The sequence below is a fragment of the Alligator mississippiensis genome, chromosome 8, assembly GCF_030867095.1.
Source record: "Alligator mississippiensis isolate rAllMis1 chromosome 8, rAllMis1, whole genome shotgun sequence".
NCBI lineage: Eukaryota > Metazoa > Chordata > Crocodylia > Alligatoridae > Alligator > Alligator mississippiensis.
Window position 1 is genome coordinate 56,732,871 of NC_081831.1, and position 24,216 is coordinate 56,757,086.

The 24,216-nt window shown below is 45.4% G+C and overlaps 1 protein-coding gene across 1 annotated transcript in view; it reads right to left on the minus strand.

The window, feature by feature from the left end:
• LOC109283280 (connector enhancer of kinase suppressor of ras 2) overlaps window positions 1-23,507 on the minus strand; it is a 280,861-nt gene extending 257,354 nt beyond the window's left edge. The window contains exon 1 of the mRNA XM_059733119.1: window positions 23,322-23,507. Within this exon, the coding sequence (XP_059589102.1) occupies window positions 23,322-23,507 (186 nt within the window). The remainder of the gene's footprint in view (window positions 1-23,321) is intronic.
• Between the last annotated feature and the right edge of the window lie 709 nt (window positions 23,508-24,216).

Genomic DNA, 24,216 nt, shown 5'->3' on the forward strand with positions numbered 1-24,216 from the left:
TACCCCCAGGGGTACTTAGAAAGGCCGTAGGGGGTATGCACAGGTGGGCAGGCAGATGGGGATGGAGAATGCCCTGGGGCACACAGTGGCAGCAGCATCTCCCTTGGTGTCTTACCACTCTGCTTCTTACCTGGGGAAGGGGCAGGGTGCACCAGGTGCCACCGGCCCCACACAACACACTGCGGTGCCTTCCCACCCTCCACCTCATCTCGCTGTCTGTGCCTGCTCCCAGGAACAGGGTGGAGGGGGCAAGGACAGTGGTGCTCCACTGCGGGCAGCATGTGCATTGCCTGGCTGGGGGGGTGGTGGTTTGCCTGCAGTGACCGTCACCCAGAAACCCTCCAGCAGCCGCGGAGCCCCCCGCTGACCCCCAGCGCAGTCGGGGTAAGCGGGGCCCGTGGAGAGAAGGGGCTAACCCCCTTAGTGTGTGTGTGGGAGGCGGCAGCTGAGTGGAGCCGGGCCAGGTCAAGCCCCGCCCAGGCCCCTACTTCGCCCAGCCCCCCAGGGAGCCACGCGACCGGAGCCGCACGAACAGGCTGCACAAACAGGCGCGCTTCTCTGCCGGCGCGTGAGTTAGCGTGGAGTTCACGCAGGAGGGCGTGCGGGAGGGCGCCAGACCCTGCCTGCTCACCCCCCAGGGTAGACAGTCCCAGCCACAGCCAGCCTACCTGAGGCATGACACGGATGGGCACACGACGCACCCCGAGGGTCCCCTCGGGCTCCGTGGCCCTCCCCCTGGCACCTCAGAGACGGCCACCCAGACGGAGCCCCTGGTTCCGGGCTCCACGCAGACGGAGCCCCTGGCTCTCGGCTGCGGGGGCTGCCTGTCCCTTTTTCAGACTCTAGGGCCTGGGAGCATGGCGACCTCCCCTTGCGGGGTCTGCTCCCTTTTGGGGTCTCTGGCACGCCAGCTGGAGGAGCTCCAGGCCACAGTCCACAGACTGCGTGCCATCAGGGACTGCGAGCAGGAGAAAGACTCCTACTGCCAGGCCCTTCTCCCCCGGGAGGCAGAGGGTAGATCACAGTCTCCCTCCAGGCCAGAGGAGGACTCTGGGACCTCCTGCTGTGTCCAGCCAGGGGCATGGACCAAGGTGGTCAAGGGCCCTAAGGCCCGCCGCACCAAGGCCCCTCCCCCGCCAGAACTGAGCAACAGGTATGCACCTCTTGCTGCCCCAGCAGAGCCTGCTGAGTTGCCGGCCCCCACAGGCAACATGGGCCTAACTGCAACTCCCGCCCCTGCTCTCCCCAAGACAAAACGTAAGGTGTTTGTTGTGGGAGACTCCCTCCTGAGGGGGACGGAGGGGCCAATCTGCCACCCTGACCCCTTAGCCCGGCAAGTCTGCTGCTTCCCGGGGGCCCGCATCTGGGACATTGCAGAGAGGATCCCCAAGCTCCTCAAACCCACAGACCACTATCCCATGCTCCTTATTCATGTGGGCACCAATGACACGGCTTGGAGCACTCCCAGCCAGGTCATGAGGCGCTACAGGGATTTGGGAGCGGGGCTTAAGGGTCTGGGGGCACAGGTGGTGTTCTCGTCGATCCTCCCAGTCTCAGGCTATGGGCTGAGAAGGGACAGGAGGATCTATGTGGTCAACCAAAGACTGCGGCGCTGGTGTCATCAGGAAGGCTTTGGCTTTCATGACCACAGCCCGCTCTTTGGCGAGAGAGGCAGCGAGCTTCTGGGAAGAGATGGTCTCCACCTCTCTCCCCTAGGGAGGAGGCTCTTCTCAGCCAGACTGGCTGACCTGCTCCACCGGGCTTTAAACTAAGCCCACTGGGGGACGGGGGGACTACCGCCAATGCTGGCCCGCTGAGCAATCCTTGCAAAGCCAGCAGATCACGGCACTCAAGGGAGCCCACCCCAGCCCCAGCCCTGGTAAAATCTGTGGGCAAGGAAGGAGCCCCCCAGGGGGCACTTGCCTGCCTGTACACAAATGCCAGGAGCTTGGGGAATAAGCAGGAGGAGCTCATCCTCCTGCTCAGCGCAAACAATTACGATGTCATAGGGATCACGGAGACCTGGTGGGACTCCACCCATGACTGGACCACGGGGATAGATGGCTATACCCTGTACAGGAGGGATCGCGTAGAGAAAAGGGGCGGGGGTGTAGCTCTCTATGTTCAGGAAAGCTACGCGTCCCTGCAAGCCGATATTGGCGACCAGGGTGGACGGCTGGAGACCCTCTGGGTTAAAATCCGTGGGGAACACGGCACAGGGGACACAATGGTTGGAGTCTATTACAGACCTCCCACCCAAAGTCCTGAGCTAGACCAGGAGTTTGCCCAGGAACTGGCTGAGGCAGCTTGCTCCAGGACCATGGTTGTCATGGGTGACTTCAATTACCCAGACATCTCGTGGGAGGATCGCTCAGCAAAATCTGAGCGGTCGCAGAGCTTCCTCTCGTGCGTGGATGACCTCTACCTGACTCAAGAAGTCTATGGGCCAACGAGAGGCAAAGCGCTGCTCGACCTGGTGCTGGCTACTGGGGAGGGCCTAGTCGGCGACCTAGCGATCGATGGGAAGCTGGGTGACAGCGACCACGAGCTGATCACCTTCACCATCCGCCGAAAAGCTGGCAAGTCAGTCAGCAACACGGAAGTCCTTGACTTCAGGAAAGCCGACTTTGACAAGCTCAGGAGGCTTGTCAGTGAGGCCCTAAGGGACTGTGACCACAGGGAGAGGGGAGTTCAAGAAGAGTGGTTGCTCCTCAAGGGAGCGATCCTCAATGCCCAAACTAAGTCTATTCCATCTCGGAGGAAAGGCAGCAAGAGGGGACAGCAGCCCCCCTGGCTCTCCAGGGACCTAGCAGACCTCCTGAGGCTAAAAAGAAAGGCCTACAAAGGATGGAGGATGGGAGTCACCTCCAAGGAGGATTATTCTGCCCTGGTCCGGTCCTGTAGGGAGCAGACCAGGAAAGCCAAGGCTGCAACTGAACTCCAGCTAGCTTTGAGCATCAAGGACAATAAAAAGTCCTTTTTCAGATATGTGGGGAGCCGGAGGAAAAGCAGGGGCAATGTTGGACCCCTGCTGAACCAGATGGGGCAACTGACAACTGACGCCCAGGAAAAAGCCAACCTATTAAATAGGTACTTTGCGTCAGTCTTTCATCAGCCCCATGGGACGCCTGTGCCTGCTACAGGGCCGGGAAGTCCGGGTGAGGGTGATCCCCTGCCCTCCATTAATGCTGACTTTGTGAAGGAACATCTTGAGAAGCTGGATACCTTCAAGTCAGCCGGCCCTGACAATCTTCACCCCAGGGTACTCAAGGAGCTGGCGAGCATCATAGCCCAGCCTCTAGCGCGGATCTTTGAAAACTCTTGGCGCTCTGGTGTAGTGCCCGAAGACTGGAAGAAGGCCAACGTGGTGCCTATCTTCAAGAAAGGGAGGAAAGTAGATCCGGCTAACTATAGGCCCATCAGCCTGACTTCTATCCCGGGGAAGATCTTAGAAAAGTTTATTAAGGAGGCCATCCTTAATGGACTGGCCGACGCCAACATCTTAAGGGATAGCCAGCACGGGTTTGTTGCGGGTAGGTCTTGCTTGACCAATCTCATTTCCTTCTACGACCAGGTGACCTATCACCTGGACAAGGGAGATGAGATTGATGTCATATATCTTGACTTCAAAAAAGCCTTCGATCTGGTGTCCCATGATCGTCTCTTGGAGAAACTGGCCAATTGTCGCCTTGGGTCCCCCACGATCCACTGGCTGGAAAATTGGCTCCGGGGTCGGACCCAGAGGGTAGTAATTGATGGAAGTCACTCATCGTGGTGTCCTGTGACCAGTGGGGTCCCCCAGGGCTCTGTCCTTGGACCCATACTGTTCAACATCTTCATTAATGATGTGGACACTGGAGTCAGAAGCGGACTGGCCAAGTTCGCCGATGACACCAAACTTTGGGGCAAAGCATCCACACCAGAAGACAGGCGGATGATCCAGGCTGACCTGGACAGGCTCAGCAAGTGGGCGGATGAGAATCTGATGGTGTTCAAAGCTGATAAATGCAAGGTTCTCCACCTTGGGAAAAAAAACCCGCAGCATCCTTATAGGCTCGGCAGTGCTATGTTGGTTAGCACTATGGAAGAAAGAGACTTGGGGGTCATCATTGACCACAAGATGAACATGAGCCTGCAATGCCATGCTGCGGCTAGTAAAGCGACAAAAACGCTGGCTTGCATCCATAGATGCTTCTCAAGCAAATCCCGGGATGTCATTCTCCCCCTGTACTCGGCCTTAGTGAGGCCGCAACTGGAGTACTGCGTCCAGTTTTGGGCTCCACAATTCAAAAAGGATGTGGAGAAGCTTGAGAGAGTCCAGAGAAGAGCCACGCGCATGATCAGAGGTCAGGGAAGCAGACCCTACGATGACAGGCTGAGAGCCCTGGGGCTCTTTAGCCTGGAAAAGCGCAGGCTCAGGGGTGATCTGATGGCCACCTACAAGTTTATCAGGGGTGACCACCAGTATCTAGGGGAACGTTTGTTCACCAGAGCGCCCCAAGGGATGACGAGGACGAATGGTCACAAACTACTACAAGATCGTTTCAGGCTGGACATAAGGAAGAATTTCTTTACTGTCCGAGCCCCCAAGGTCTGGAACAGCCTGCCACCGGAGGTTGTTCAAGCGCCTTCATTGAACACCTTCAAGATGAAACTGGATGCTTGTCTTGCTGGGATCCTATGACCCCAGCTGACGTCCTGCCCTTTGGGCGGGGGGCTGGACTCGATGATCTTCCGAGGTCCCTTCCAGCCCTAATGTCTATGAAATCTATGAAATCTATGAAATCTACTGCCACCACACCACCAGCACCACTGCCACACCCTGCGCTGCTTTTCCACAGCCAGTCACACTTGTGGCTCTGTGGGCTGCTGACTGGTGGTGCATGAAGCAATGTGGGGTGCAGCAGTGGCAGGGCGAGGCGGTGGTGGCTGCCACGTGTGAGCCCCCCCATCCATCTGGCTGGGTAGCATGTGTGTGGCCCACAGAGGGGTACCACTGCCCTTGCCTCCCCAGCCCAGCTCCTGGGACCGGGCACAGAGACACATTCCCCGCCCCCATTCTTGATGTGGCTCCTCCCAAGCCCCTTCCCTTTCCCCTACCCCACTCCACTCCTCCCCCCCCACACACTTACCGGCTGGGGGGGTGTCTGTGTGTGTGCCTGCATGTGTGTGTCAGTGCCTGTGGGGCCCTGTGTGTGTGTGTGTGTGTCTGTGGGACTGGGGGGTTGTTGTGGGGGGAGTGAGGGGCACCAGCAGGGCCAGGGGGGAGGCTGTGGGGGGCCTTTAATTTTAATAATGGATTTTGGGGGTTTTATCAAAGAATTTGTGATTTTTTTATCAGGGAAAACCAGGATCTCTGCTGATCACTGACAGCCTGCAATCTCCGCTTCTGGAGAAGGAGGCAGGCTGTCAATGATCATCTGTCAGTTGCCGAAAAGCAGCAGCTGCCAAAGACAGAACCCCAGGGGGAGCAGAGAGGTGGAAGTGTTTGTGGGATGCTGGGGGTCCTAGCAATCCCTGTAGTGCTACATGTATATGTACAGGAATTACATGTAGCACTATAAAAATGCTACACTATGATGTTTCTTCTTTGAAAGAGGTACTATTTTGTGGAGCTGTTGCCATCTTTCTAGCACTACAAACAGCTTGAATGCCTGCATGTTCACTCTTTGTAGTGCTATAAGGGTGTAATTCAGCACTACAAATGTAATACCTATCCATAGGGCATTTATAGATATGCTCCAGGAGTAGGAGGGAGGGCACTTTAATTAGAGCAGCTCTGAGAGCCACTCTAATTAGAGCTCCCACAGAGTCATGTGTATCAGCATCCCTGTGCTGAAAAATGGCATCGAACAAGCTTTAGTAACAATGCCCCCGCTGCCATTTTTCAGTGTGGGGACACTGATACACATGGCACTGGAGTCTGCCAGAGCACAGTAATTACCACACTCCAGCTGGCTCAATGTACTGTAATTACAATGCATTAAAGCAGCCTCACTGCACATCTTTAGGCACCCATAGTGACTGGAAAAGGGCAAATATAGGGTTCATCTTTAGGAAAGGGAAAGAGGAGGATCCTGGGGATTTCAGACCAATCAGTCTGACCTTGATACCTGGAAAGATCATGGAGCAGGTTCTCAAGAAATCTATTTTGAAGCACCTAGAGAACAAGGAAATCAGGAACAGCCTGAAATTGTCAAGAGCAAGTCATCCCTGACCAACCTGATTTCCTTCTATAATAAGGTAACAGGCTCTGTAGATGAGGGGAGAGCAGCAGATGTGATCACCCTTAACTTCAGCAAGCTTTTTGACACTCTCTCCCATGACATCTCATTAACAAGCTACAGAAATGCAGACTAGACCAGGATGGCTCAACCTCCAGCTTGCAAGCCAAATGGAGTTCCTGGAGCCATTGCATCTGGCCAATGGGGCTCACCACAGATTGAGAAATTTGGCAGCTGGGGAGCAGTGGCAACCCACCCATGCGACCAAACTCCTATGCCCATCCTCCAGCACAGCCAGATCAGGGCTAAGCCATGCCCCCTTCTCCCTGTGCAGCCAGGTTAGGGCCAGGCCATACCTCTTTCCCCCCCCCCCCCCACCATAGCTGCCCACTCCCCCTCTATGTCTGAATCATGGATGGGCCATGTCTTCTTCCCTCCACAGGGCTGGATCATGTCCTCTTTTTCCCAGCATGGCTGAATCAGAGCCGGGCCATGGCCCCTTCCCTTTGTAGGGATTGATCAGTGCCGGGCTTCCCCCTGGCTCCCTCTGTGTGGCTGTATGGGGTCCAGCTGCATGTACCCCAGGTGCCAGATCAGAGCTATCAGCTGGATCCAGCCTGTGGATGGACTAAGCACTGACATCCAACCCCCCAAGGAAAAAGATTGAGCACCACTAGACTAGACAAAAGTACTGTGATATGAATACATAACTGGTTGGATTATTGTGCTCCTTAAGTAGTCATCAATGGTTCAATGTCTAATTGGGAGGCAATATCAACAAGAACAAGTGCAAAGTCCTGCACTTGAGATAGAATAATGCCATAAACAAATACAGAGTGGGAAATGACTGGCTGGGTTGGAGCCAGTCTGCAGAAAAGGACCTAGGGGTTACAGTAGACTATAAGCTGAAGATGAGCCAACAGTGTTCTCTTTTTGTGCAAAAAAAGGAAAACAGCATACTGGGCTGCATTAACAGAAGTGTCTCTTGCAAATCAAGAGAAGCAATGGTTCTGCTCTATTTGGCACTGGCAGGGCCTTTCCTGGAGTATTGTATCTGGTTTTAGGCCCCACAGTTCTGGAAAGATGGGTCAGATTAGAAAGAATCTAGCAAAGAGACAAACATTCTTAAAAGGCCTGGGAAGCATGACTTATGTAGAAAGGCAGAAAAAACTAGGTTTATTTAATCTAGAGAAGAAAAGACTAAAGGAGGATTTACTAACAGTCTTCAAATACCTGAAGGGCAATTATAGACAGAATGGAGATAGACTATTCTCTGTGGTCATAGGGGACACACCTAGGATCAATCATCTCAAACTGCAGCAAAGGAAATATAGGTTGGAGATTAAGAGGAATTTTCTGACTATGAGAGTGGTCAAGCACTGAAACAGGCTACCCAGAGAAGTTGTAGACTCTCCATCCCTGGAAATTTTCAAGAAAAGGTCAGACAAACACTTGACTGGGATAATGCTGCCTTGAGCAGGGGGCTGCATTAAATGACCTTGTGAGGTCCCTTCCAGCCATACTTTCCTACAAGACTATGGCCTTAGTCAAAAGTCCTCAAAATCCAGAAAAAAGATTATACAAAACTCAAAACTGCCTCCTTTGCTAATATAATTTGTATCTTTACCAAAATTTCTATACTTCCCAAGCCTAATGATGTTTTTTTTTATGAGACATGGGAGAAAAAAAGCAATCACCCAAAATTCTATTGGCCAAAATGCAATTATCAAAATTAGCAGGCATCCAAGCTCACCTAGATTTGTTAAATGCTATACCATCCTGGTTGAGAATCACTATTCCAGAGGCTGCTATTTTCTGCTATTCTTTGCCTACTTTGCCTAATCCTAAAAAAATGTAACTTCTTACACTCAGAGGTGGACTTGGTAGCTGTGTTTGTCTGAGACAAAAAGACACACAAAAAACTAGAATTCTTGGTTCCAAAACAATACCTTTTATTAGACCAACTAATAAAAGGTATAATTTTGGAACCAAGAGTTCTAGTTTTTTGTAAGATCTCTTGCACTCGCATATTTAGTTAAAATAGCTGAATATATAAGCAGAATACAGTCCTTCCAAACATACGTGTTAGTTCCAAAACTTCAGAAGTGTCTAACTACTTTGTACATATTTTAGCTCCAACATAGTTCCAAAGTAGTCAGGCAGTAACAACACACTCACTGTGGTCTTTTCCCCATCAATGAATTTAGGTTACACTTAGTAACAGGAGCAGCATATACACTGAGGGAGTAAGATCCTACTGAGTTTTAACAGTCTATGTAACAGGATACAATACAAAGTCATGAGCTATGTTAGTCTACTGTAAAGAGTAAAAATGCTTATTTATTTCTTTTCTGCTGGCTTAGTCCTTGAGGTGGCTTTATCACTTACATAACCTGGTGAGGTTGAAGATCTTTATTTTCAGTTACTTAAATGTATGAATGTCTTGTGTGGGAAAATGTCAGTCTTTATTGACAGATTTTGATACTAGAAAGGAAAATCTCCCTGTATTGTGCTGAAGAACTATCAAACTAGGGGAATTTTTCAAAGCTTATTGTATGTAATGCAAAAGAAAACTCTATTTGCCAAAAATGTACTTGCTGACTATAAATTACCCATGTAGCAAGAAAAGGATTAAAACAGAGAGTTACATGAAAAAAAAACTTTCTATGTGAAGAATATTGTGTTATTGGTATATTACTTGAAAGCAACTTTGATAGAACTAACAAATATTTAAGAATCTGGAATGACTTTTGGCTGTAAAATAGACTATATTACATGAGAAATTGCAGCAACTCATAGTAGAGTCCAATTTTCCAAAAAAATTATCAGAGAGCTGGGGCCAGAAGCTCCCTGCTGCCTGGGCAGGGGGACATTGTCCCCAGCTGGGCTCCGCCACCAGAGCCCGCACCGGCAGCAGGCAGCTCCCAAGGACAGGGAGCCATCTTCTAGCCCCCACCAGGAAACAGCTGTCTTCTGACCCCTTCTGTCTCCCTGCCAGCCCCTGGGCAAGCATTAAGAGCTAGAGCTTCCTCTGTCTACTTCGGGGGGAGGGGAGGGGCAGTGCAGGGCCAGAAAGATTGCAGGGAGAAGACTGCTGGCAGAAGCACCAAATGTGCTCTCAAATGGGTACATGTGTAGACACCTGCACAGGGTGGATTTACTCCAGAGTAATTTACTCTGGAGTAAACCCATCCAGCAGCATTTGCACATGTAGACATGTCCCAGGAGGAGCATAAAGGAAGACATTTATACCTGAATAGTCTTAAAGGAGGAAAAACTGATGGAAAGGGATAGAGAGCAGATGCCACAATTTCAGTAAGAGCTACTGCTGAAAAAATTACAGTGAAATACTACATCAATAATATTATATACAGGTCAGATTAAAAACAGTTTATGGTAAATGAATAGCAAAAAGTGTTTTCATGGAAATATGGTGGCCATATTAAAAATGGGAAAGAAATATGCAAACAATTGTGTATTTGTGATTAACAGATGAGACTTTTGGATCCTTCTAGTGTGTTCTCCATTGGAAAGACTACAAAGCTCAAAACCTCAACAATGAATAATGGAATGTTGGAGTGATGCTATGGCTATGATGGCCCAGGAAATATGCAGAAGGTGAGGTTTTTTGAGAGGCAATAGCTGTTACTGGATCAACTGCATAGTTCAGAGGGATTTTAGACAAGCTTTCAGGTGTTAAGTACCCTTCTTCAGGTCACAAATGCCATTCGTTAGCAACAACTAGATATTTAAAAAAATCTAATTACTTTCTCAGGCAGCTTTTATCTATACCAATTCTACAATGTGGGGTTCATGCAACCTGAAACAGGCCTGCTTAATGCAATCACATTAACTCAATTAAGAACTCAAAATTATTTGATAAAAATTGGAGCCTGTATCTCTATCAGATACTCTAAATATATTTTAGAAGCCTCTCCTCTTCCAAAAAAGTAACCCTAAGTAATATTTAATAACATTTATGATCTCCTCCAAACATATGGCTCCAAGCCAGTGTTGTCAAGTCCACTTATTATAACTGGACTTGGGCTTGTTTTTTTTTAAATTTGCTTTGATTTTATAGAAAGTCATGTTTTATGGTTTTGGGGGCTTTTTTTTTTTTTTTTTTTTAAAGGCTTTTTATTTTGGGCTTTTCTGTAATACAGCTGTTCCCAAAATGTGGGTCCCAGGTGCAGAAACAAGATGGGGTTGTGGAACGGCCCAGCCGGTGCATAGCTTCTGGGAAGTGCTGCTGTTGCTGCTGCCCCAGGGGCCTGCAGGTCTTCCCCACCCTCTGGCTTACTCCAGGCACCAGGTAGAGACATGGTGGGTGCTGGTGTGGTTGGGAGGGCTACAGCTGAGCAGGAGTGTGGAGCCCATGCCCAGGGTGTGGGTGTAAGGGAAGGGGACCCCCCCACACACTCCTCCTTCATGGTGCACAGCCCCTGCCACCAGCAGCAGCAGTCCTTGGGGCACTTGTGGCCAATGCAGGCCCAGGCACAGCTCTGGCCAGTGGTGCATGGTAGGAGTGAGAAGCACAGTCCCCTGGCTGCCTCTCTCACATGATTCCATGCAGTGCACATACAGCTCTACACTACCAGGGAAAGCCTGGAGCTGGCTGCCTTCCCCACCTCCTGCCATGAAGGACACAGGAAACAGGGGGTGGGGAAAGCAGCTGGCTCTAGCCCGCACCATGTCCCCGTGGTAGAGTGGAACTGCACATGGGCTGCATGGAAACCAGTGTGAAAGAGGCAGCCGGCAGGGCTGCGCTCTTCGCCACCACCATTCAGCACTGGCTGAAGCTATGCATTGTGGGGTGTTGGCACCTGCACAGGTCCTGGGAAGAGCCACTGCTGGTGGTGGGGGCTCTGCACCATGGGGGAAGCATGTGGGGGGTCTCTACACCCCCCCACCCTCCCTCACACACCCCCACCCACACCCTGCTGCCACAACCCGCTCCCATCTGTGCACCCCAACATACCCTTTTTCATGCCCTCCCCCCCCACACCCCACTCCCCTCTCTTTGAAATGTGTTGGGCTTGTTTTTAAAGGCAGTGCTGCTTTTTTTTATTTGCATGACTTGGTAACATTGCTCCGAGTCCTGCTCCCCACAGGTGGCAGTGCTGAAGTGAGGAGGGGGGGAATCTCAATTGGCCTGAGGCCCATGAGTTTTTTGCCTAGGGCCCACTAAAGGGTTCATCTGACCATGGGTTCAAGGAGCCAACCAGGCTCAGGAGGAGTGAGCAGAATCCTGGTATGGGCTGGGTCAGAAGTCAGGAGGTTGATACAAGAGCCGGGTCTAAGAACAAGCCAAGTCAGGAAGCTGAAAGGTCAAACAAAGTGTGGAGTCAGGGGACATACCAGGCTGGGTTGCCAGGAGATCAAGCAGAAAGCAGGCCGAGCCAAAAACCGTAAGGATCAGCAAGGCAGTCTAAGTAGGGGTTGAACCCTATTGCCCAGATAACCTCCTGATCTGGAACAGGATGTATAAGGGAACAAGTGAGGAGTCAGCTGAATCTGGCCAGCCACTGCGGGGACAGGGAGTGAGTGGACAGCTAGGCCCAGTCCCGACCACCTGTGCTCAAGGTGGTAATTAGCTAGCAAGCTGGCAAGCTTAGATCCCAGGTGTGAGGGTGGCATGACGTTGACTCAATATTGCCCCTATATTTAAAATAAGATACAAATTTAAGAATTAAAGATGCCAACAGGCAGGCAGTGAGATCTTCTTGAACTTCTCCTTTTTTGATATTAATAACATACCCTTCTGACCTAGAAATCTACTTATCTGAAGTACAAATATAGGAACAACAAGAGTCCTTTACTACACAGAGATTTACTCAAATAAGATGTGCAGTCATTATGAGCAAGTGGTGTTAGACCCCCATACACAGACAGGATATATTCTTGTAAGAAGAATGAGACAGATGTTTTAAATCACTATTTGCGGTCTTGCACATTCTTTGAAGAAATAAGAGGGGAAAGTATTTCTCCCTTAGTGGAAAATTTTAAACACTGGACTAATGAGGGAGAAACAATTTGGTTCATCTCTAATAACTTGCAGCCTGTCCTATACTCCCTAGCTGCATCTGCATTCCTTACACAAAGAATAAGGGCCAAAATCAAACACAATTCCCTTGTTTCTATCATTCTATTCTATTCTTTTGTTTCATTTGATCTATTTTTGGATCATCATATATTATGTTCTGTTTTAATTTTGTTTAAAGTTAGAATGCGTTACCAATAACCATAAATTATATCATTGTATTATTATATATAATTTTATTGCAATTCTGCTGTTTTAGCAAAAGATGTAAATAAACAATTACCTTCTACATAACCAGATGTATAATCTAATCATTTGTTCCCATCTAACCACTATCACTGTACTGAATCATTTCCTTCATTTAGTGCTAGTCTGTGAAAATACAGTATTGTAATTACATGTAATACTCTTCATTATTTAGAACCTATTCTTCATTTCCCAATTCTTCCTCCCTCCCCACTATTTACTATTCTCTTAATCATACTTCCTCCTATCAGACAGCTTACATTTGCATTTGTAGGGGGCATTACAATATAACACAATGTTTTCCAAAAAGTTCTCACTTATATAAATAGCGTGCCCAAATCTTAATGGCATCTTCTTCCAGTTTCTAAATCAATCTTTCTTCCTGTATATTTTCTTCCTCACAATACTGTGTTCCTTCATTTTCTCCCTTCTTACATTCCAATATTTTTGTGCAAGTGTTCCCACTAGTGTATACCTTCATTAACATTTTATATCTAATAAAATTATGATTGGTATTCTAGACTGTCTTTGCTTTTAAGGCTGCATATCATACTTGGTTCATTTCCAATTATTAGTCTTGGAGCAGCCTATGCAAGTACTGGTTAGTTGCTCAATCAACTGTGATAAAAGAGCAATCCTACATCATCTCTAAGAACTTTCATTTATTGTTCCCATGGCTATTTCCCCCAAAACATGCAAATAATTAAAATACCTCCATGATTTTTCATCAGAGTGGCAGAGGGGCAAGGGGAAGCTGGTCAGGTCAGGCACCAGGGTCAGGGAGGCTCTCCTCAGGGTACCAAGGCAAAGCCACTACCTACTCCTCACCCAGAAGTCCCAGGTGCATTGAATGGATGGGGTCTTTTCTGTGGGGCTCAGTCCACTGAGCTTTTTGATGCTAGGAGGTGAGCAGAGGGAACAGCTCTGTGAATGTCCTCTGCCTGCTTCTTACACCAGAGCCCCTGATGTGAGAAGTGGACAGGGGCTTTGCCTTGCTACTCCAAGTCCACCAGGAATGGGAGGACTAGAACAGCCCATGCTTTCCCCAAACTGGGATCACCCTGTTCTAGAGAAGGCCAACCCAGTGTCTGTACTGCTCCCTCTCCTGGAATAGTGGTGGAAATTTTCTAGTGGTTGAAATTTTCCACTGCTACAAATTAACATTTCTACGTGGCGTGAGCTATCACTGCCAAGTGACTATTATTTCTCCCATATCCTGCATTCTGCCTATCTGAAGTATAAATAAAGCATAAATGAAGTACAGTAAAGCATTCTGTCTTTACTTTTGAATTTTTCCCTAACCAATGTAGAATTTTGAATTTTTTCAATTACTTAAATTTCTAAATCAGCACATTATCACTTCTTGTTCATGTATCATGTCAGACGCTTACTTTTTTCTCATTTGAGTTCCTTCAACATTCCTCCCTTGTTTTTTCTCCTTCTGCCTTTACCTGCCTTTCCTTACCTTGTTTTTCTCCTTTTCTGCCTTCTGCCTTTACCTAGTGACAGAATTTTCTTGAGCTGATATTTTTCATTCTGTGATTGTGCATTTGTAATTCCTTTTCCAAACATTTTATTTTAGAGTCTGAAACCTATACGTTATTACTTTAAACAAAAGGGTTGATTTCTTTTTCAAGGAACAGACAAAGCAGAGCTCATTTTTAAGTTCTTTTCATGTAGTGTTATCATTTTTACTTGTGCTGGATGTAAAATGCTATCTGATCAGAATAATTGCACAGGTGTACATTCTACAAGATTCTCCATAAGGGTTAGTTTACCTGTAGCACTGCCTATCTCCACCTTAATTTATCTGCATTTAAATGCAGAATGTAGTTGGATCTGTGCAGGGAATGAAATGGAAAACACAAAAGGGTGTCACACATCTTTATTCTTTATTGCAGCACCTACAGGCCCCTGTTATAGACCAGGACTTCACTGTATAACTGCTGTACAGGGGCCAACAACAATTTGAATAGAATAAAAACATTTTTCAACACTAGCACTAGCCTCCGCAAAGAGAGAGAAACCAGATTTTTTCAGTACCTGGGCAATGTCCAGGAAGAAGATGCAGATGCAGTGTATGCTTCTAGAGACTTCCAAAAGATTAAGTGAGCCACTCACATTTCTCTTAACTTCTAGATATAACACAATTCCTCTGCAACCAAGCATATGAACAATACAATACAAGGCTAAACCTCTTAGGCAAATGTAACCATACAAAATTCAGATAAATTAAGGTATTTTTACTTTCTTCTGTTTAAAACATTTACAGCATAATTTACTGGATTATATATAGGATGAAATATATATTTTTACATAGTCTGTAACATATGGGTCATAGAGCTTAAACACTTCCAGTTTCCAAGATGAAATTGCAATCAATGAAAAATTCCATCTAAAAAAATAAAATCAATGGTCCTTCATGAGGCCCATGGAGGCCTGGTATACAGAATACAAAGCAGAACTGATATTTATTGATAACCGAAAGTGCAAGACCAAGTTGTTCTTTATTACTGAACTATGAGTCTGGAATAACGCTGCTGAACTCAGAGTAGTTACTCAAGATGATACAGCTAAAAATTAGACACAAAACATTTCTACATAAGATGGCTGGTATCTAAGTATATATATTTGTGATATTTATTTTTTTTGTCATTGTAAGCATGAAGGCTAGATTGTATATATACAAATAAATGTTTTGTATGGAATTATAGGTTTTACTTTTCTGTTTCTCACCCTCTTTTAAAAAAATCTATATGGTTTGATATTTTTTCAATTAAGGGTTTGAAAGGACATAAGCATTAAGGGTATGCGAAGTGGGCCCTATTCGATTCAGATTTGGATTCAGCCCAAAACAGGGACAGTTATTCGATTCATTGATTTGGATCACTGTCCCTGATTTGATTCATCAGAATCTGAATCTGAAGATTTGATGCTGATTCGGAGAATCAGCAATTTGGACGTAGACACAGCTTTAAAAGTTCTTTCTATATACCTTGAGGTAGTAGGTGTGGCTTGTGAACGCTGTGGTGCTGGGGCACATGGAGCACCCCACAGGAGTGCAGGGGATCTCCCGCATGCTTGGCAGCGAACCCAAAAGTGGACCGGAAGTATTTCTGGTCCGCTTTCAGGTCTGCCAGGGAGCACAGTGGGGGTCCCCCCTGTGCCTCCCTGGCTCAGTGATCAGCTGCAGGGAGACCCCAGGTGATCCTCCACACCCAGGAGGCACCAGTCACTGAGCTGGCAGGGTCCAGGGGCCCCCCAGCATGCTCCCTGGTGCACCTGGAAGTGGACTGGAAGTGCTTCTGATCCACTTCTGCGTCTGCTTTCAAGCACTCTGGGGAGCCCTCCATGTTTCTGTGGGATACTCCATGTGCCCCACCATTGCAGCATTCATAAGCCCCTGCTACCTAGAGGTACGTAGAAAAAACATTTAAAGCTGTTTCTATGTCCAAATCTCCTAATCGATTCAGAAAGATTAAAGGGTCCCCTGATTTGACTCAGATTCAGAGATTCAGCCACCAAATCGGGCCAAATCCCCACCAAACTGAATCAGGGACAGCCCTAATAAGCATATGAACAAGCTACCATAAAGCAGAAGACTTAACTGAATTACAGCTACTCTGCAGTAACTGCTCATTTGTACACTCCTATGGCAAATGAAAGCTAATCTGAGGTGATTTAGCACTAAGTCAAAATCGGGTAAGATAGTGAGGAGTAACTTCAATGTACTACAAGAGAAAAGTCTAAATATGGGTAGTCCCCACAGAGCAGGTGACATGTGATAAAGTCTTCCCCATATTTACCTCATGTGCCCATGCTCCTAAGATACCAATATTCAAAATGAATGTGGTAGCATTTACCTGCACATATTAAAACTTATCTGAAAGCAAATTACACCTGTAATCATAATGCTTTATTTTTATTCAGATTTGCAATTCTTACTTGCATCTATCATAGGGGAGGTTTTGTTGGGTTTTTTTTCCAAAGCAATGAACATCTTTGTCTTTCTACTTAGAACACAGCTCTTAGAATACGAATCTTCACCAAGCCTCAGCCAACAATGTTCCATTCATTTAATGGAGCAAATCTTATACCTGGTAATGATCTAACCATGGACTTCAAATTCTGTTTCTCTCTTTTATCACCCTCTTTTTAAATGTAAACAAGTCAGCAATTCTCATCCCAAAAGCCCTGTATCTTCTTTTTGTGTTTTTGGTGTGAAACACAACATGCATTACAGAGCCATTTACCCTGAATTTATGCTGTCCTGTACTAACTTTTTTTAGTAAGTGCTAACAGAAAACTAAGTGAGGGCAGCAGGTTTGCAAAGTGCAAACTGCTACCCTGAAAGTGAAATGAGTAGCTGAGTGGACAAATGATGCATTCCATAGCAAGTCTTACGTAATACAGTTACCACACATTTTTTAAGGGAGAGTCTTTACCCCAGATTCTCTTGATTTACCATCAAGTCAGGTAGAAGGTAGGGCAGGGTGAAACCTTAGAAATTAATTCATTCATAGGCATGAACTTTTGTAGACAATGGCTTATTTCACCAGATGGTATGAACAAACTTGTAAAAAGAAATGGTTTTAAATAGAAAAGAATCTAAATAGAAAGGAAATGGATGGGGTTGAGGGGGTGCTGTTAAAAGAAACAAAAAGTGGGTTGAATAGCTTCATAAGGATAAACAAGGCAGTAAACTCATTGAGGGACGCAGGAATTAATTTCTGAATTTAACAGCTATTCCAGGTGATGGGTTAAGAATCCATAGTCTCTGTTCAGACCATGCTTAAACACAGTATAAACATGACATTATCCATTGGCTAAGTTGGTTTTTAAAATCTTGTTAATTAAGAACAGCTATTCTGAGATAAGTATTGGAGTGTCCAGGGAGGCTAAAGTTTTCTGCCCAGGCCTCTATGTTCCTGGAACTGATGTGAATTGATGTCCATTCATTCGTTTATGCAGGGATTGACCTGTTTGGCCAATGTAGATGGCAGAGGAGCACTGTAAACAGGTGAAGGCATATACTGTTAGAGGAGCAGCAAGTGAATGAGCTCCAGATGTTATAATTTTTGTGATTAGACCCAATGATCATGTGATCCACATTGATGAGGGAGCATAGCTGGCATCCGAGTCTGTACAAAGGCCTGGCGTCTTGGTGAGAATTGAATTTAGGTAGTCTTTGCTGGTCAAATATTTGAGAGTAGAGGGGCTATATGTAAGCAGGGAAAGGCTTATCATTCAAGGTTACCCTGAGATAGTTATCATTTTCCAGGAGGGGCTGAAGGTTATTAATGACATGTCTAGAGTGTTAAAGCTGGGGGGCTGTGACGACCAGAGGGATTCTATTGTCCTCATCACAGGGTGGGTATTGTAGCAGGTCATAGGTGTCTGAGCCCGGCTCTGTTAATCTGAACAGAAACAGTTTTGGGATTGTCTTGTAAGTATAGGAAACCCTGCTCCAGATCCCTAAAGTATGCATACTGGTTGAAGCGATCAGAGCATGTATGGTTATAAAACATGGCTTCACTGAGCCTGTAGATGATGAATCTAATGGTGCGCTTAGGATGAAAGCTGGTGGCATGGAGATAGCTATAGCAGTCAGTTGGTTTCTGATACAGTGTAGTAGTGATGTGGCCACTCAAAGTTTCACAGTAGTGTCCAAGAAATGATCTTGCTGGATGGGGTATTCCAGACTCAGTTTGACAGAGGAGTGGAAGTTGTTAAAGTCTTGGTGGAATTTCTCTAGAGATTCCTTCCATAATTCATTGCATAAGTAGGGCTTTATAACTTCTCCACCTATTACACGTCAATGGAGCCTTCAAGAGGCTGAGACGGTAAACTTTTTTCCTGTGCCCCTCCTGTTGTTTAAATAGTAATTGAGTCAACTTGCAAAAAATTAGTTTCAGAAATTTTGATTTAGGCTATTTTTAACAAATTAACTGACTGTAAGCATATTTTCTACTTTTAGAGAGTTGGTGATTGTTCTACATTTTATCCAGTTTCTGTTATACAGCACTTTCCCATATGTTTTTAAAAGTCCACCAAAAGAAAGATAAGAGCGTGTATTAAAAAGATATTTGATAAATTAAGAAGTTCCAAGCATTTTTATTTCACCCCTAAATTATGCTGCTTAAGAATAAAGCCATGTCAATAGTTTGGCACTGTGATTAGAGAGTACTCTGTGATTCTGATAACATTGCTTTTCTGAGCTTGTCCAGCAGCTGATTAAGACCACTTGTCAAAATGTAGTTTGCAGTCGGCAGTGATGAGATTTCTCTCAAACTATCATCACTGCATGAACTATTTGCTTTATAATGACATTGTCAGCTATCATATAACTATATTTGATTCCTAAACTACAGAGAAATTAAGTTAGATTGGGAAGATTTCTTGGCCTTAGGGAATACCCACTGAGAGCTAAAAATATGAATGTGACATGATGATTAATCATTTGTAATGCTGCCATGCCTCATATTTTTAATATGTAAGTATTTATCATAGCATCTTGCACCCAATATAAAAGTTTTGAAGTCCCATATATAGCCATTATGTAGAGATCAGCAAAGAATACTACTTTTCAGATACACTTGTCATACGTCTTTTTTTTTCTGATGCTTAATTTGAACTCAAAACTTAAAAATACTCATTATAAACACAAGATCTACGCCCTATATATAAACACATTAAAGTGACTCATTTTAACAGCAGAGCAATTTTTCAAATGGAGACAGCAAAAGCAGATAAACCAAGAGTGTCAACCTTGTGGCACACAGGGTTACTCCATCTGGCCCACTGGGCTACTGGTGGACCATGGAATTTGGGGACACAGCTAACAGGTGATGAAAACTGCCAAAGAATTTATGGCTCAGTTGGACACGTTCCTTGGTGTCAGTGAGGTGAACAAAGACTTTGCTAACAGCCCTCCTTGCTCTGCAGCCTCTTGGGGCTGCCATTGCTTCATCTAGTGCCACATCCTTTGTAGCTCCTGGGCCCACCATTGCTAGTTGCATTTTCCATGGCAAGCAGCCACTTGTGCAATGGTCACTTGCCCCTTCTGCTGCCAGTTTGTCTGTGGATATGATCCACAAGGAACCCTGCAGTCAGGGTTCTGCAGGGTTCCTTGTGGGTCAGATCCAGAAGGCAATGACTTTGTCAGCCTACATATGCTTTTGACACCCATGATTTTGAACATTTGTGTTATAGGCATGGTTCATCTGAAGCTCTTAATAGTTTGGACAAGGTCCATGAGCAGCTAACAGTGTAGATTCCTAAAGATATTAGAGGTTTAAAAGATCAAAATCAGTTGAACAGGAGTCCAATGGTTTACACCTCATTCACTGACCAACATTAATTTAGCAAGCAAAACAGCTTCCAATAAGAGTGGTTAATGAACAACATTTTTTCCCAATTGTCAGTACAAGCAGCCCTTCACTAACAATACACAAGCATTATGGTTCAGTTTTCATCCTTCACCCACTGAATTCTTTGAAACTATTTAATGTAATCAACTGATTAACTTATACATAATTTCAAAGTCTTAAATTATGGATTCTACTCATGCAGACATGGGGTCAGCAACCATTTGCTGCTGCTGCTTGCAATCTGGACCATTGCCATAGGCTCCAAATTAGGGCTGTGTGAAATTTCACTGGCAGTTTCATTTTGACACTGTTTTGACTCGTTTCGAGCTCGAAACAGTGAAATCGAAATGAAACAGAGAGCTTTGAAACAGCCTCAAAACAAAACAAGGCAAGTTGAAACCTTTTGAAATGTTTTAAATGTTTCAAAGCTCAAGCTGGTCTTGCCTGCAGGGAAACAGAAACTAAAGTAAGGAGAGGGAAGGGGAAGATGGGGGGAGAAGTGCTCTCATTATTGACTGTGTAGCTGGCCAGTGACTGTCATCCTTCCCTGAGGTCCCTTCTAATCCCTGTGCTTTAGAGGAGGGATGGAAAAACTTCATAAAAGGCATCATTGTTTGAACTGCCCTGCTTTCTGCCTTGGTGTCAGTTACTGAGCTGTGTTCCAGTTTTGCCTGTCAGCTGCTAGAGGTGCAGGGCCCCAGAACGCAGACTCCCCCTGTACCTATCTTCTTGATACCTGGCAGGCTTCATGGCCACAGCAGGGCCTACAAGGCTTGCACTTTTCAACCCCCCCCCCCATGCCCCAAGACAGATACAGTCCTACAAGCACCCATGTCATGAGTTTTGTCTGTCAACAGCCAGAGGTGCAGAGCCCCGGAACCCAGACTCCCCCGTACCTGTCTCCTTGACAGCTGTCAGGCTTCATGGCTGCTGTAGGGCCTAGGATGCCTGCAGTTTTGACCTCAGTGTGGCTTAACATATACACGTAACATGAATTTTGCTTTAAAAATTTTGAGGTGCAGTTTCCCTGAAACCCCTGCACCCATCTCCCTGAAACTTGGTAGGCTGCCTTCAGAAGGAGCTACCATTTCTGCAAGTTTCATCCAAAGCAGGCCAGAAATGATAAAGTTATAGGTTGTTTTGAGCTTCCCCATTATAGCATATGGGCGAAATGTTGCAACAGCACCAAAACAGTAAAACTATTTCACTGAAATGAAACAGAACAGTGGTTTTGAGAACTGAGTAGGTTTTTAGAAAGGCTCCTTAGTCGCATTGTGGCTGTGGTAGAGTATTGCTCCTTGTATTCGGCGAGTCGTGTGACACTGGAATGGCTGAAGGGGAGGAAAGGAGGCCACTGGAGATGCTCCACAGAGAAGCCTAGGTTATTGCTGAATTGTTGGGCTGACAGAGGCTCAGGCTGTCAGAGTCCTGAGACAGAGTGGAGGGGCAAGAGCCTGAAGAGATGGTGCAGAGCACAGCATCCAGGATCATGTTCTAGTTCTCTGGAGGCAATCCCCAGAATACTACAACAACATTGAATACACTTTTTAAAGGATATATATAAATCTCAGTAGCTTTACATATAGTAGAAAAAAAATTCTTTCTACATTTTATCTTACTACAAAACCAGTTAGCTGATTACAGGTATCCATATTTAATAGGTCTGTGCAAATAGGGAACTATTTGATTTGGGCTCGTATTCAACTGATTCATATGCCAGCAATTCAATTCAGAGCTCTGAATCAGTTTCCCACTTCGATTCGGCCAAATCAGGTCCAAAGTTTTGGAGCCAATTCGGAGATTCAGCCATAGGGTACAATGGGGAATCAATGAAATATCTATAACTTTGTTGTTTTTTGTCTGATTTGGATGAAACTTGCAGGAGTGGTAGCTTCTGCTGGGAGCATGCTCCATGCCAAGTGTCAAGGAGATACATACAGGGGTTTGGGGGAACTGCACCCCAAATTCTTGAAGGCAAAAATCACGTCATGTGTTAAGCTACAGTGGGGTCAAAACTGAAGGGATGGTAGCCCCTGCAGATACCACAAAGTCTGCCAAGTTTCAGGGAGATAGGTGCAGGGGTTTGGGGGAAACCACCTCAAGCTGCGGACAAGCAAAACTCGTGACATGGTTGACACTGTGTGTTAAGGCGCATCAGGATGAAAACTGAAGGCCTGCTAGCCCCTGCTGAGGCCACAAAGCCTGCCAGCTGACAAGGAGATAAGTGCAGGGGTTCTGGATTCTGGGGCCCTGCACCTCTAGCTGCTTACAGGAAAAACTCATGACATGGGTGCTTGTGCAACTGACTGTCTCTGTCTTGGAGCAGAAGCAGTTTGACTCTATTATTTCCTCTCCTTAGCCTGTGGTTTTGTAGGTGTTAATCCTTGCTCATTAACTTGTTATCTAGTAGCTACTAGCTAGCTATTGTGTATTGAGCTGGTCCTTGAGTGAATCATGATTGAGCAGTATTGATACAGCAGATTGATACACAGTAGCTTAGCAGCCAGGCCTGCAGTAGTTCCCTACCCCCACCCCGTGCCCCAAGACAGACACATACACAGTCACACAAGCACCCACGTGACACGAGTTTTGCTTTTAGAACTTTGGAGTGCAGTTTCCCAGAAACCCCTGCACTTATTATCTTGAACATTTGCAAGCATCATGCTCTCAGCAGAGGCTACCATCCCTGCAAGTTTCATTTGAATCAGCCAAAAGACAACAAAGTTATAGATATTTCATTGATTCCCCATTATACCCTATGGACAAATCGCCAAATCTTTTCTGAATTGATTTGGAAGCTCCAAATCAATTCAGAAAATCTAAGACTTCCCACAATTTGATTCAGATTCATAGATTTGGCCTCCAAATCATCTGAATCATCTCTGAATCTGAATCATGATCCGAAGCTTTGCACAGCCCTAATATTTAATATTGTCAAAAAAGTCTGTTGTTATCTTTGCAAAAGTGTTTTAAATTCCTTCCAGTGCAATTATTAATGCCATCTCACATAAGTGCATGAAATCTTTGAGTGGTAGCATGTTTGCACACAGGACTACATGGCTTACTCCACTACAGAAAACTTCCATGGACTATGAGGGTATATGACTCCTAATCGTAATGCCATATTGATGCCAACACTGATCATGAACTACAAGTGAATATAGCACTGAAGAGACTTCAAGAAAAGACTGAAAACCCTCTATGGAAACAAGACTGTAAAAATAATAATAATAAGCAAAGTTTCTAGAAGGAAAACAGTTAATTCCTTTGTGTTTAACTGAAGTCCCTTCAAATATTTCAAAAGTAATATGAGACAGTATTTAAGTGAGGTGAGACCTGAAAGTGTTGTATACTGTGCCATCTTCAGTATCTTAATTTTGGTTAAGATATACAAAAGTCTGCATTGTTAGAATGAGTGGTAAATGAAACCAGTTTACTTACCAATGCACAGAGCAGGTCAACTGCTTCCAAGATTAGTTCTTGGTGACCGATACGAGTGACTCCCAGTTCCTCAAGCTCTTGATGAGTGATGTGTAACAGCTGCTCCCCATTGATCTTTTCCCTTTCAAAATTTTTTATGTATTGTTGGAGGCAGTCATCAAGGCCTATTGAAAAAAAAGAGTTCATGTTCAGAGAATGGTAACAAAGAATATAAATTCTAACTCACTAACTGTATAAATTCCCTTTGGGACTTTGGTACACTACTACTTTGGGATCTTTCAGGTTGAAGATGCTATATTAATGTAATATAATTTCATTTTCACTGCACCATATCAGGGACTAATATGGTTTTTGTCAGCCAATAATACTTCCAGCATTTTTCAAATTAATTTGAATTAATATTTTAAATTAGATTTCTGTCAAGAGTGCTAGATACCTGACCCCAAAATTAAAATTATAATGAGATGAAAGGTAAAGCCAGAAGCTCCCTTATCCAGAAATCAGAAAACAACCAAATCAAAAATCAAGCTTGGAATTAATCTTCTCCACTGAAGATCAACTCTCAAACAGCCTTAGGATACATACAAGCAAGGTTCTTTGGGTAGATGTTCTCTTTTATTAGACCAACTGAGTAGTTGGAAGAAGTTCTTTGCAAGCTTTTGGGTGCAATCACCCTTCTTCAGGCATAGGAAACCACAAGAAGCTAAAAGTATGACAGGATGCCAGTGAGAATGTGAATGGGTGGAAATTAGGAAAACAAAAGGTGGAACAGGCAAGGGAGTGGTGGGGAAATGAGGGCAAGAAAAGCCAAAAGTGAATAAGGGAGACTCTAAAAAGTAGTAGATTTTCAAGGTAGAGAAGAGGCTGTCTGTGAAAAAGGAAACAGCTGAAAATT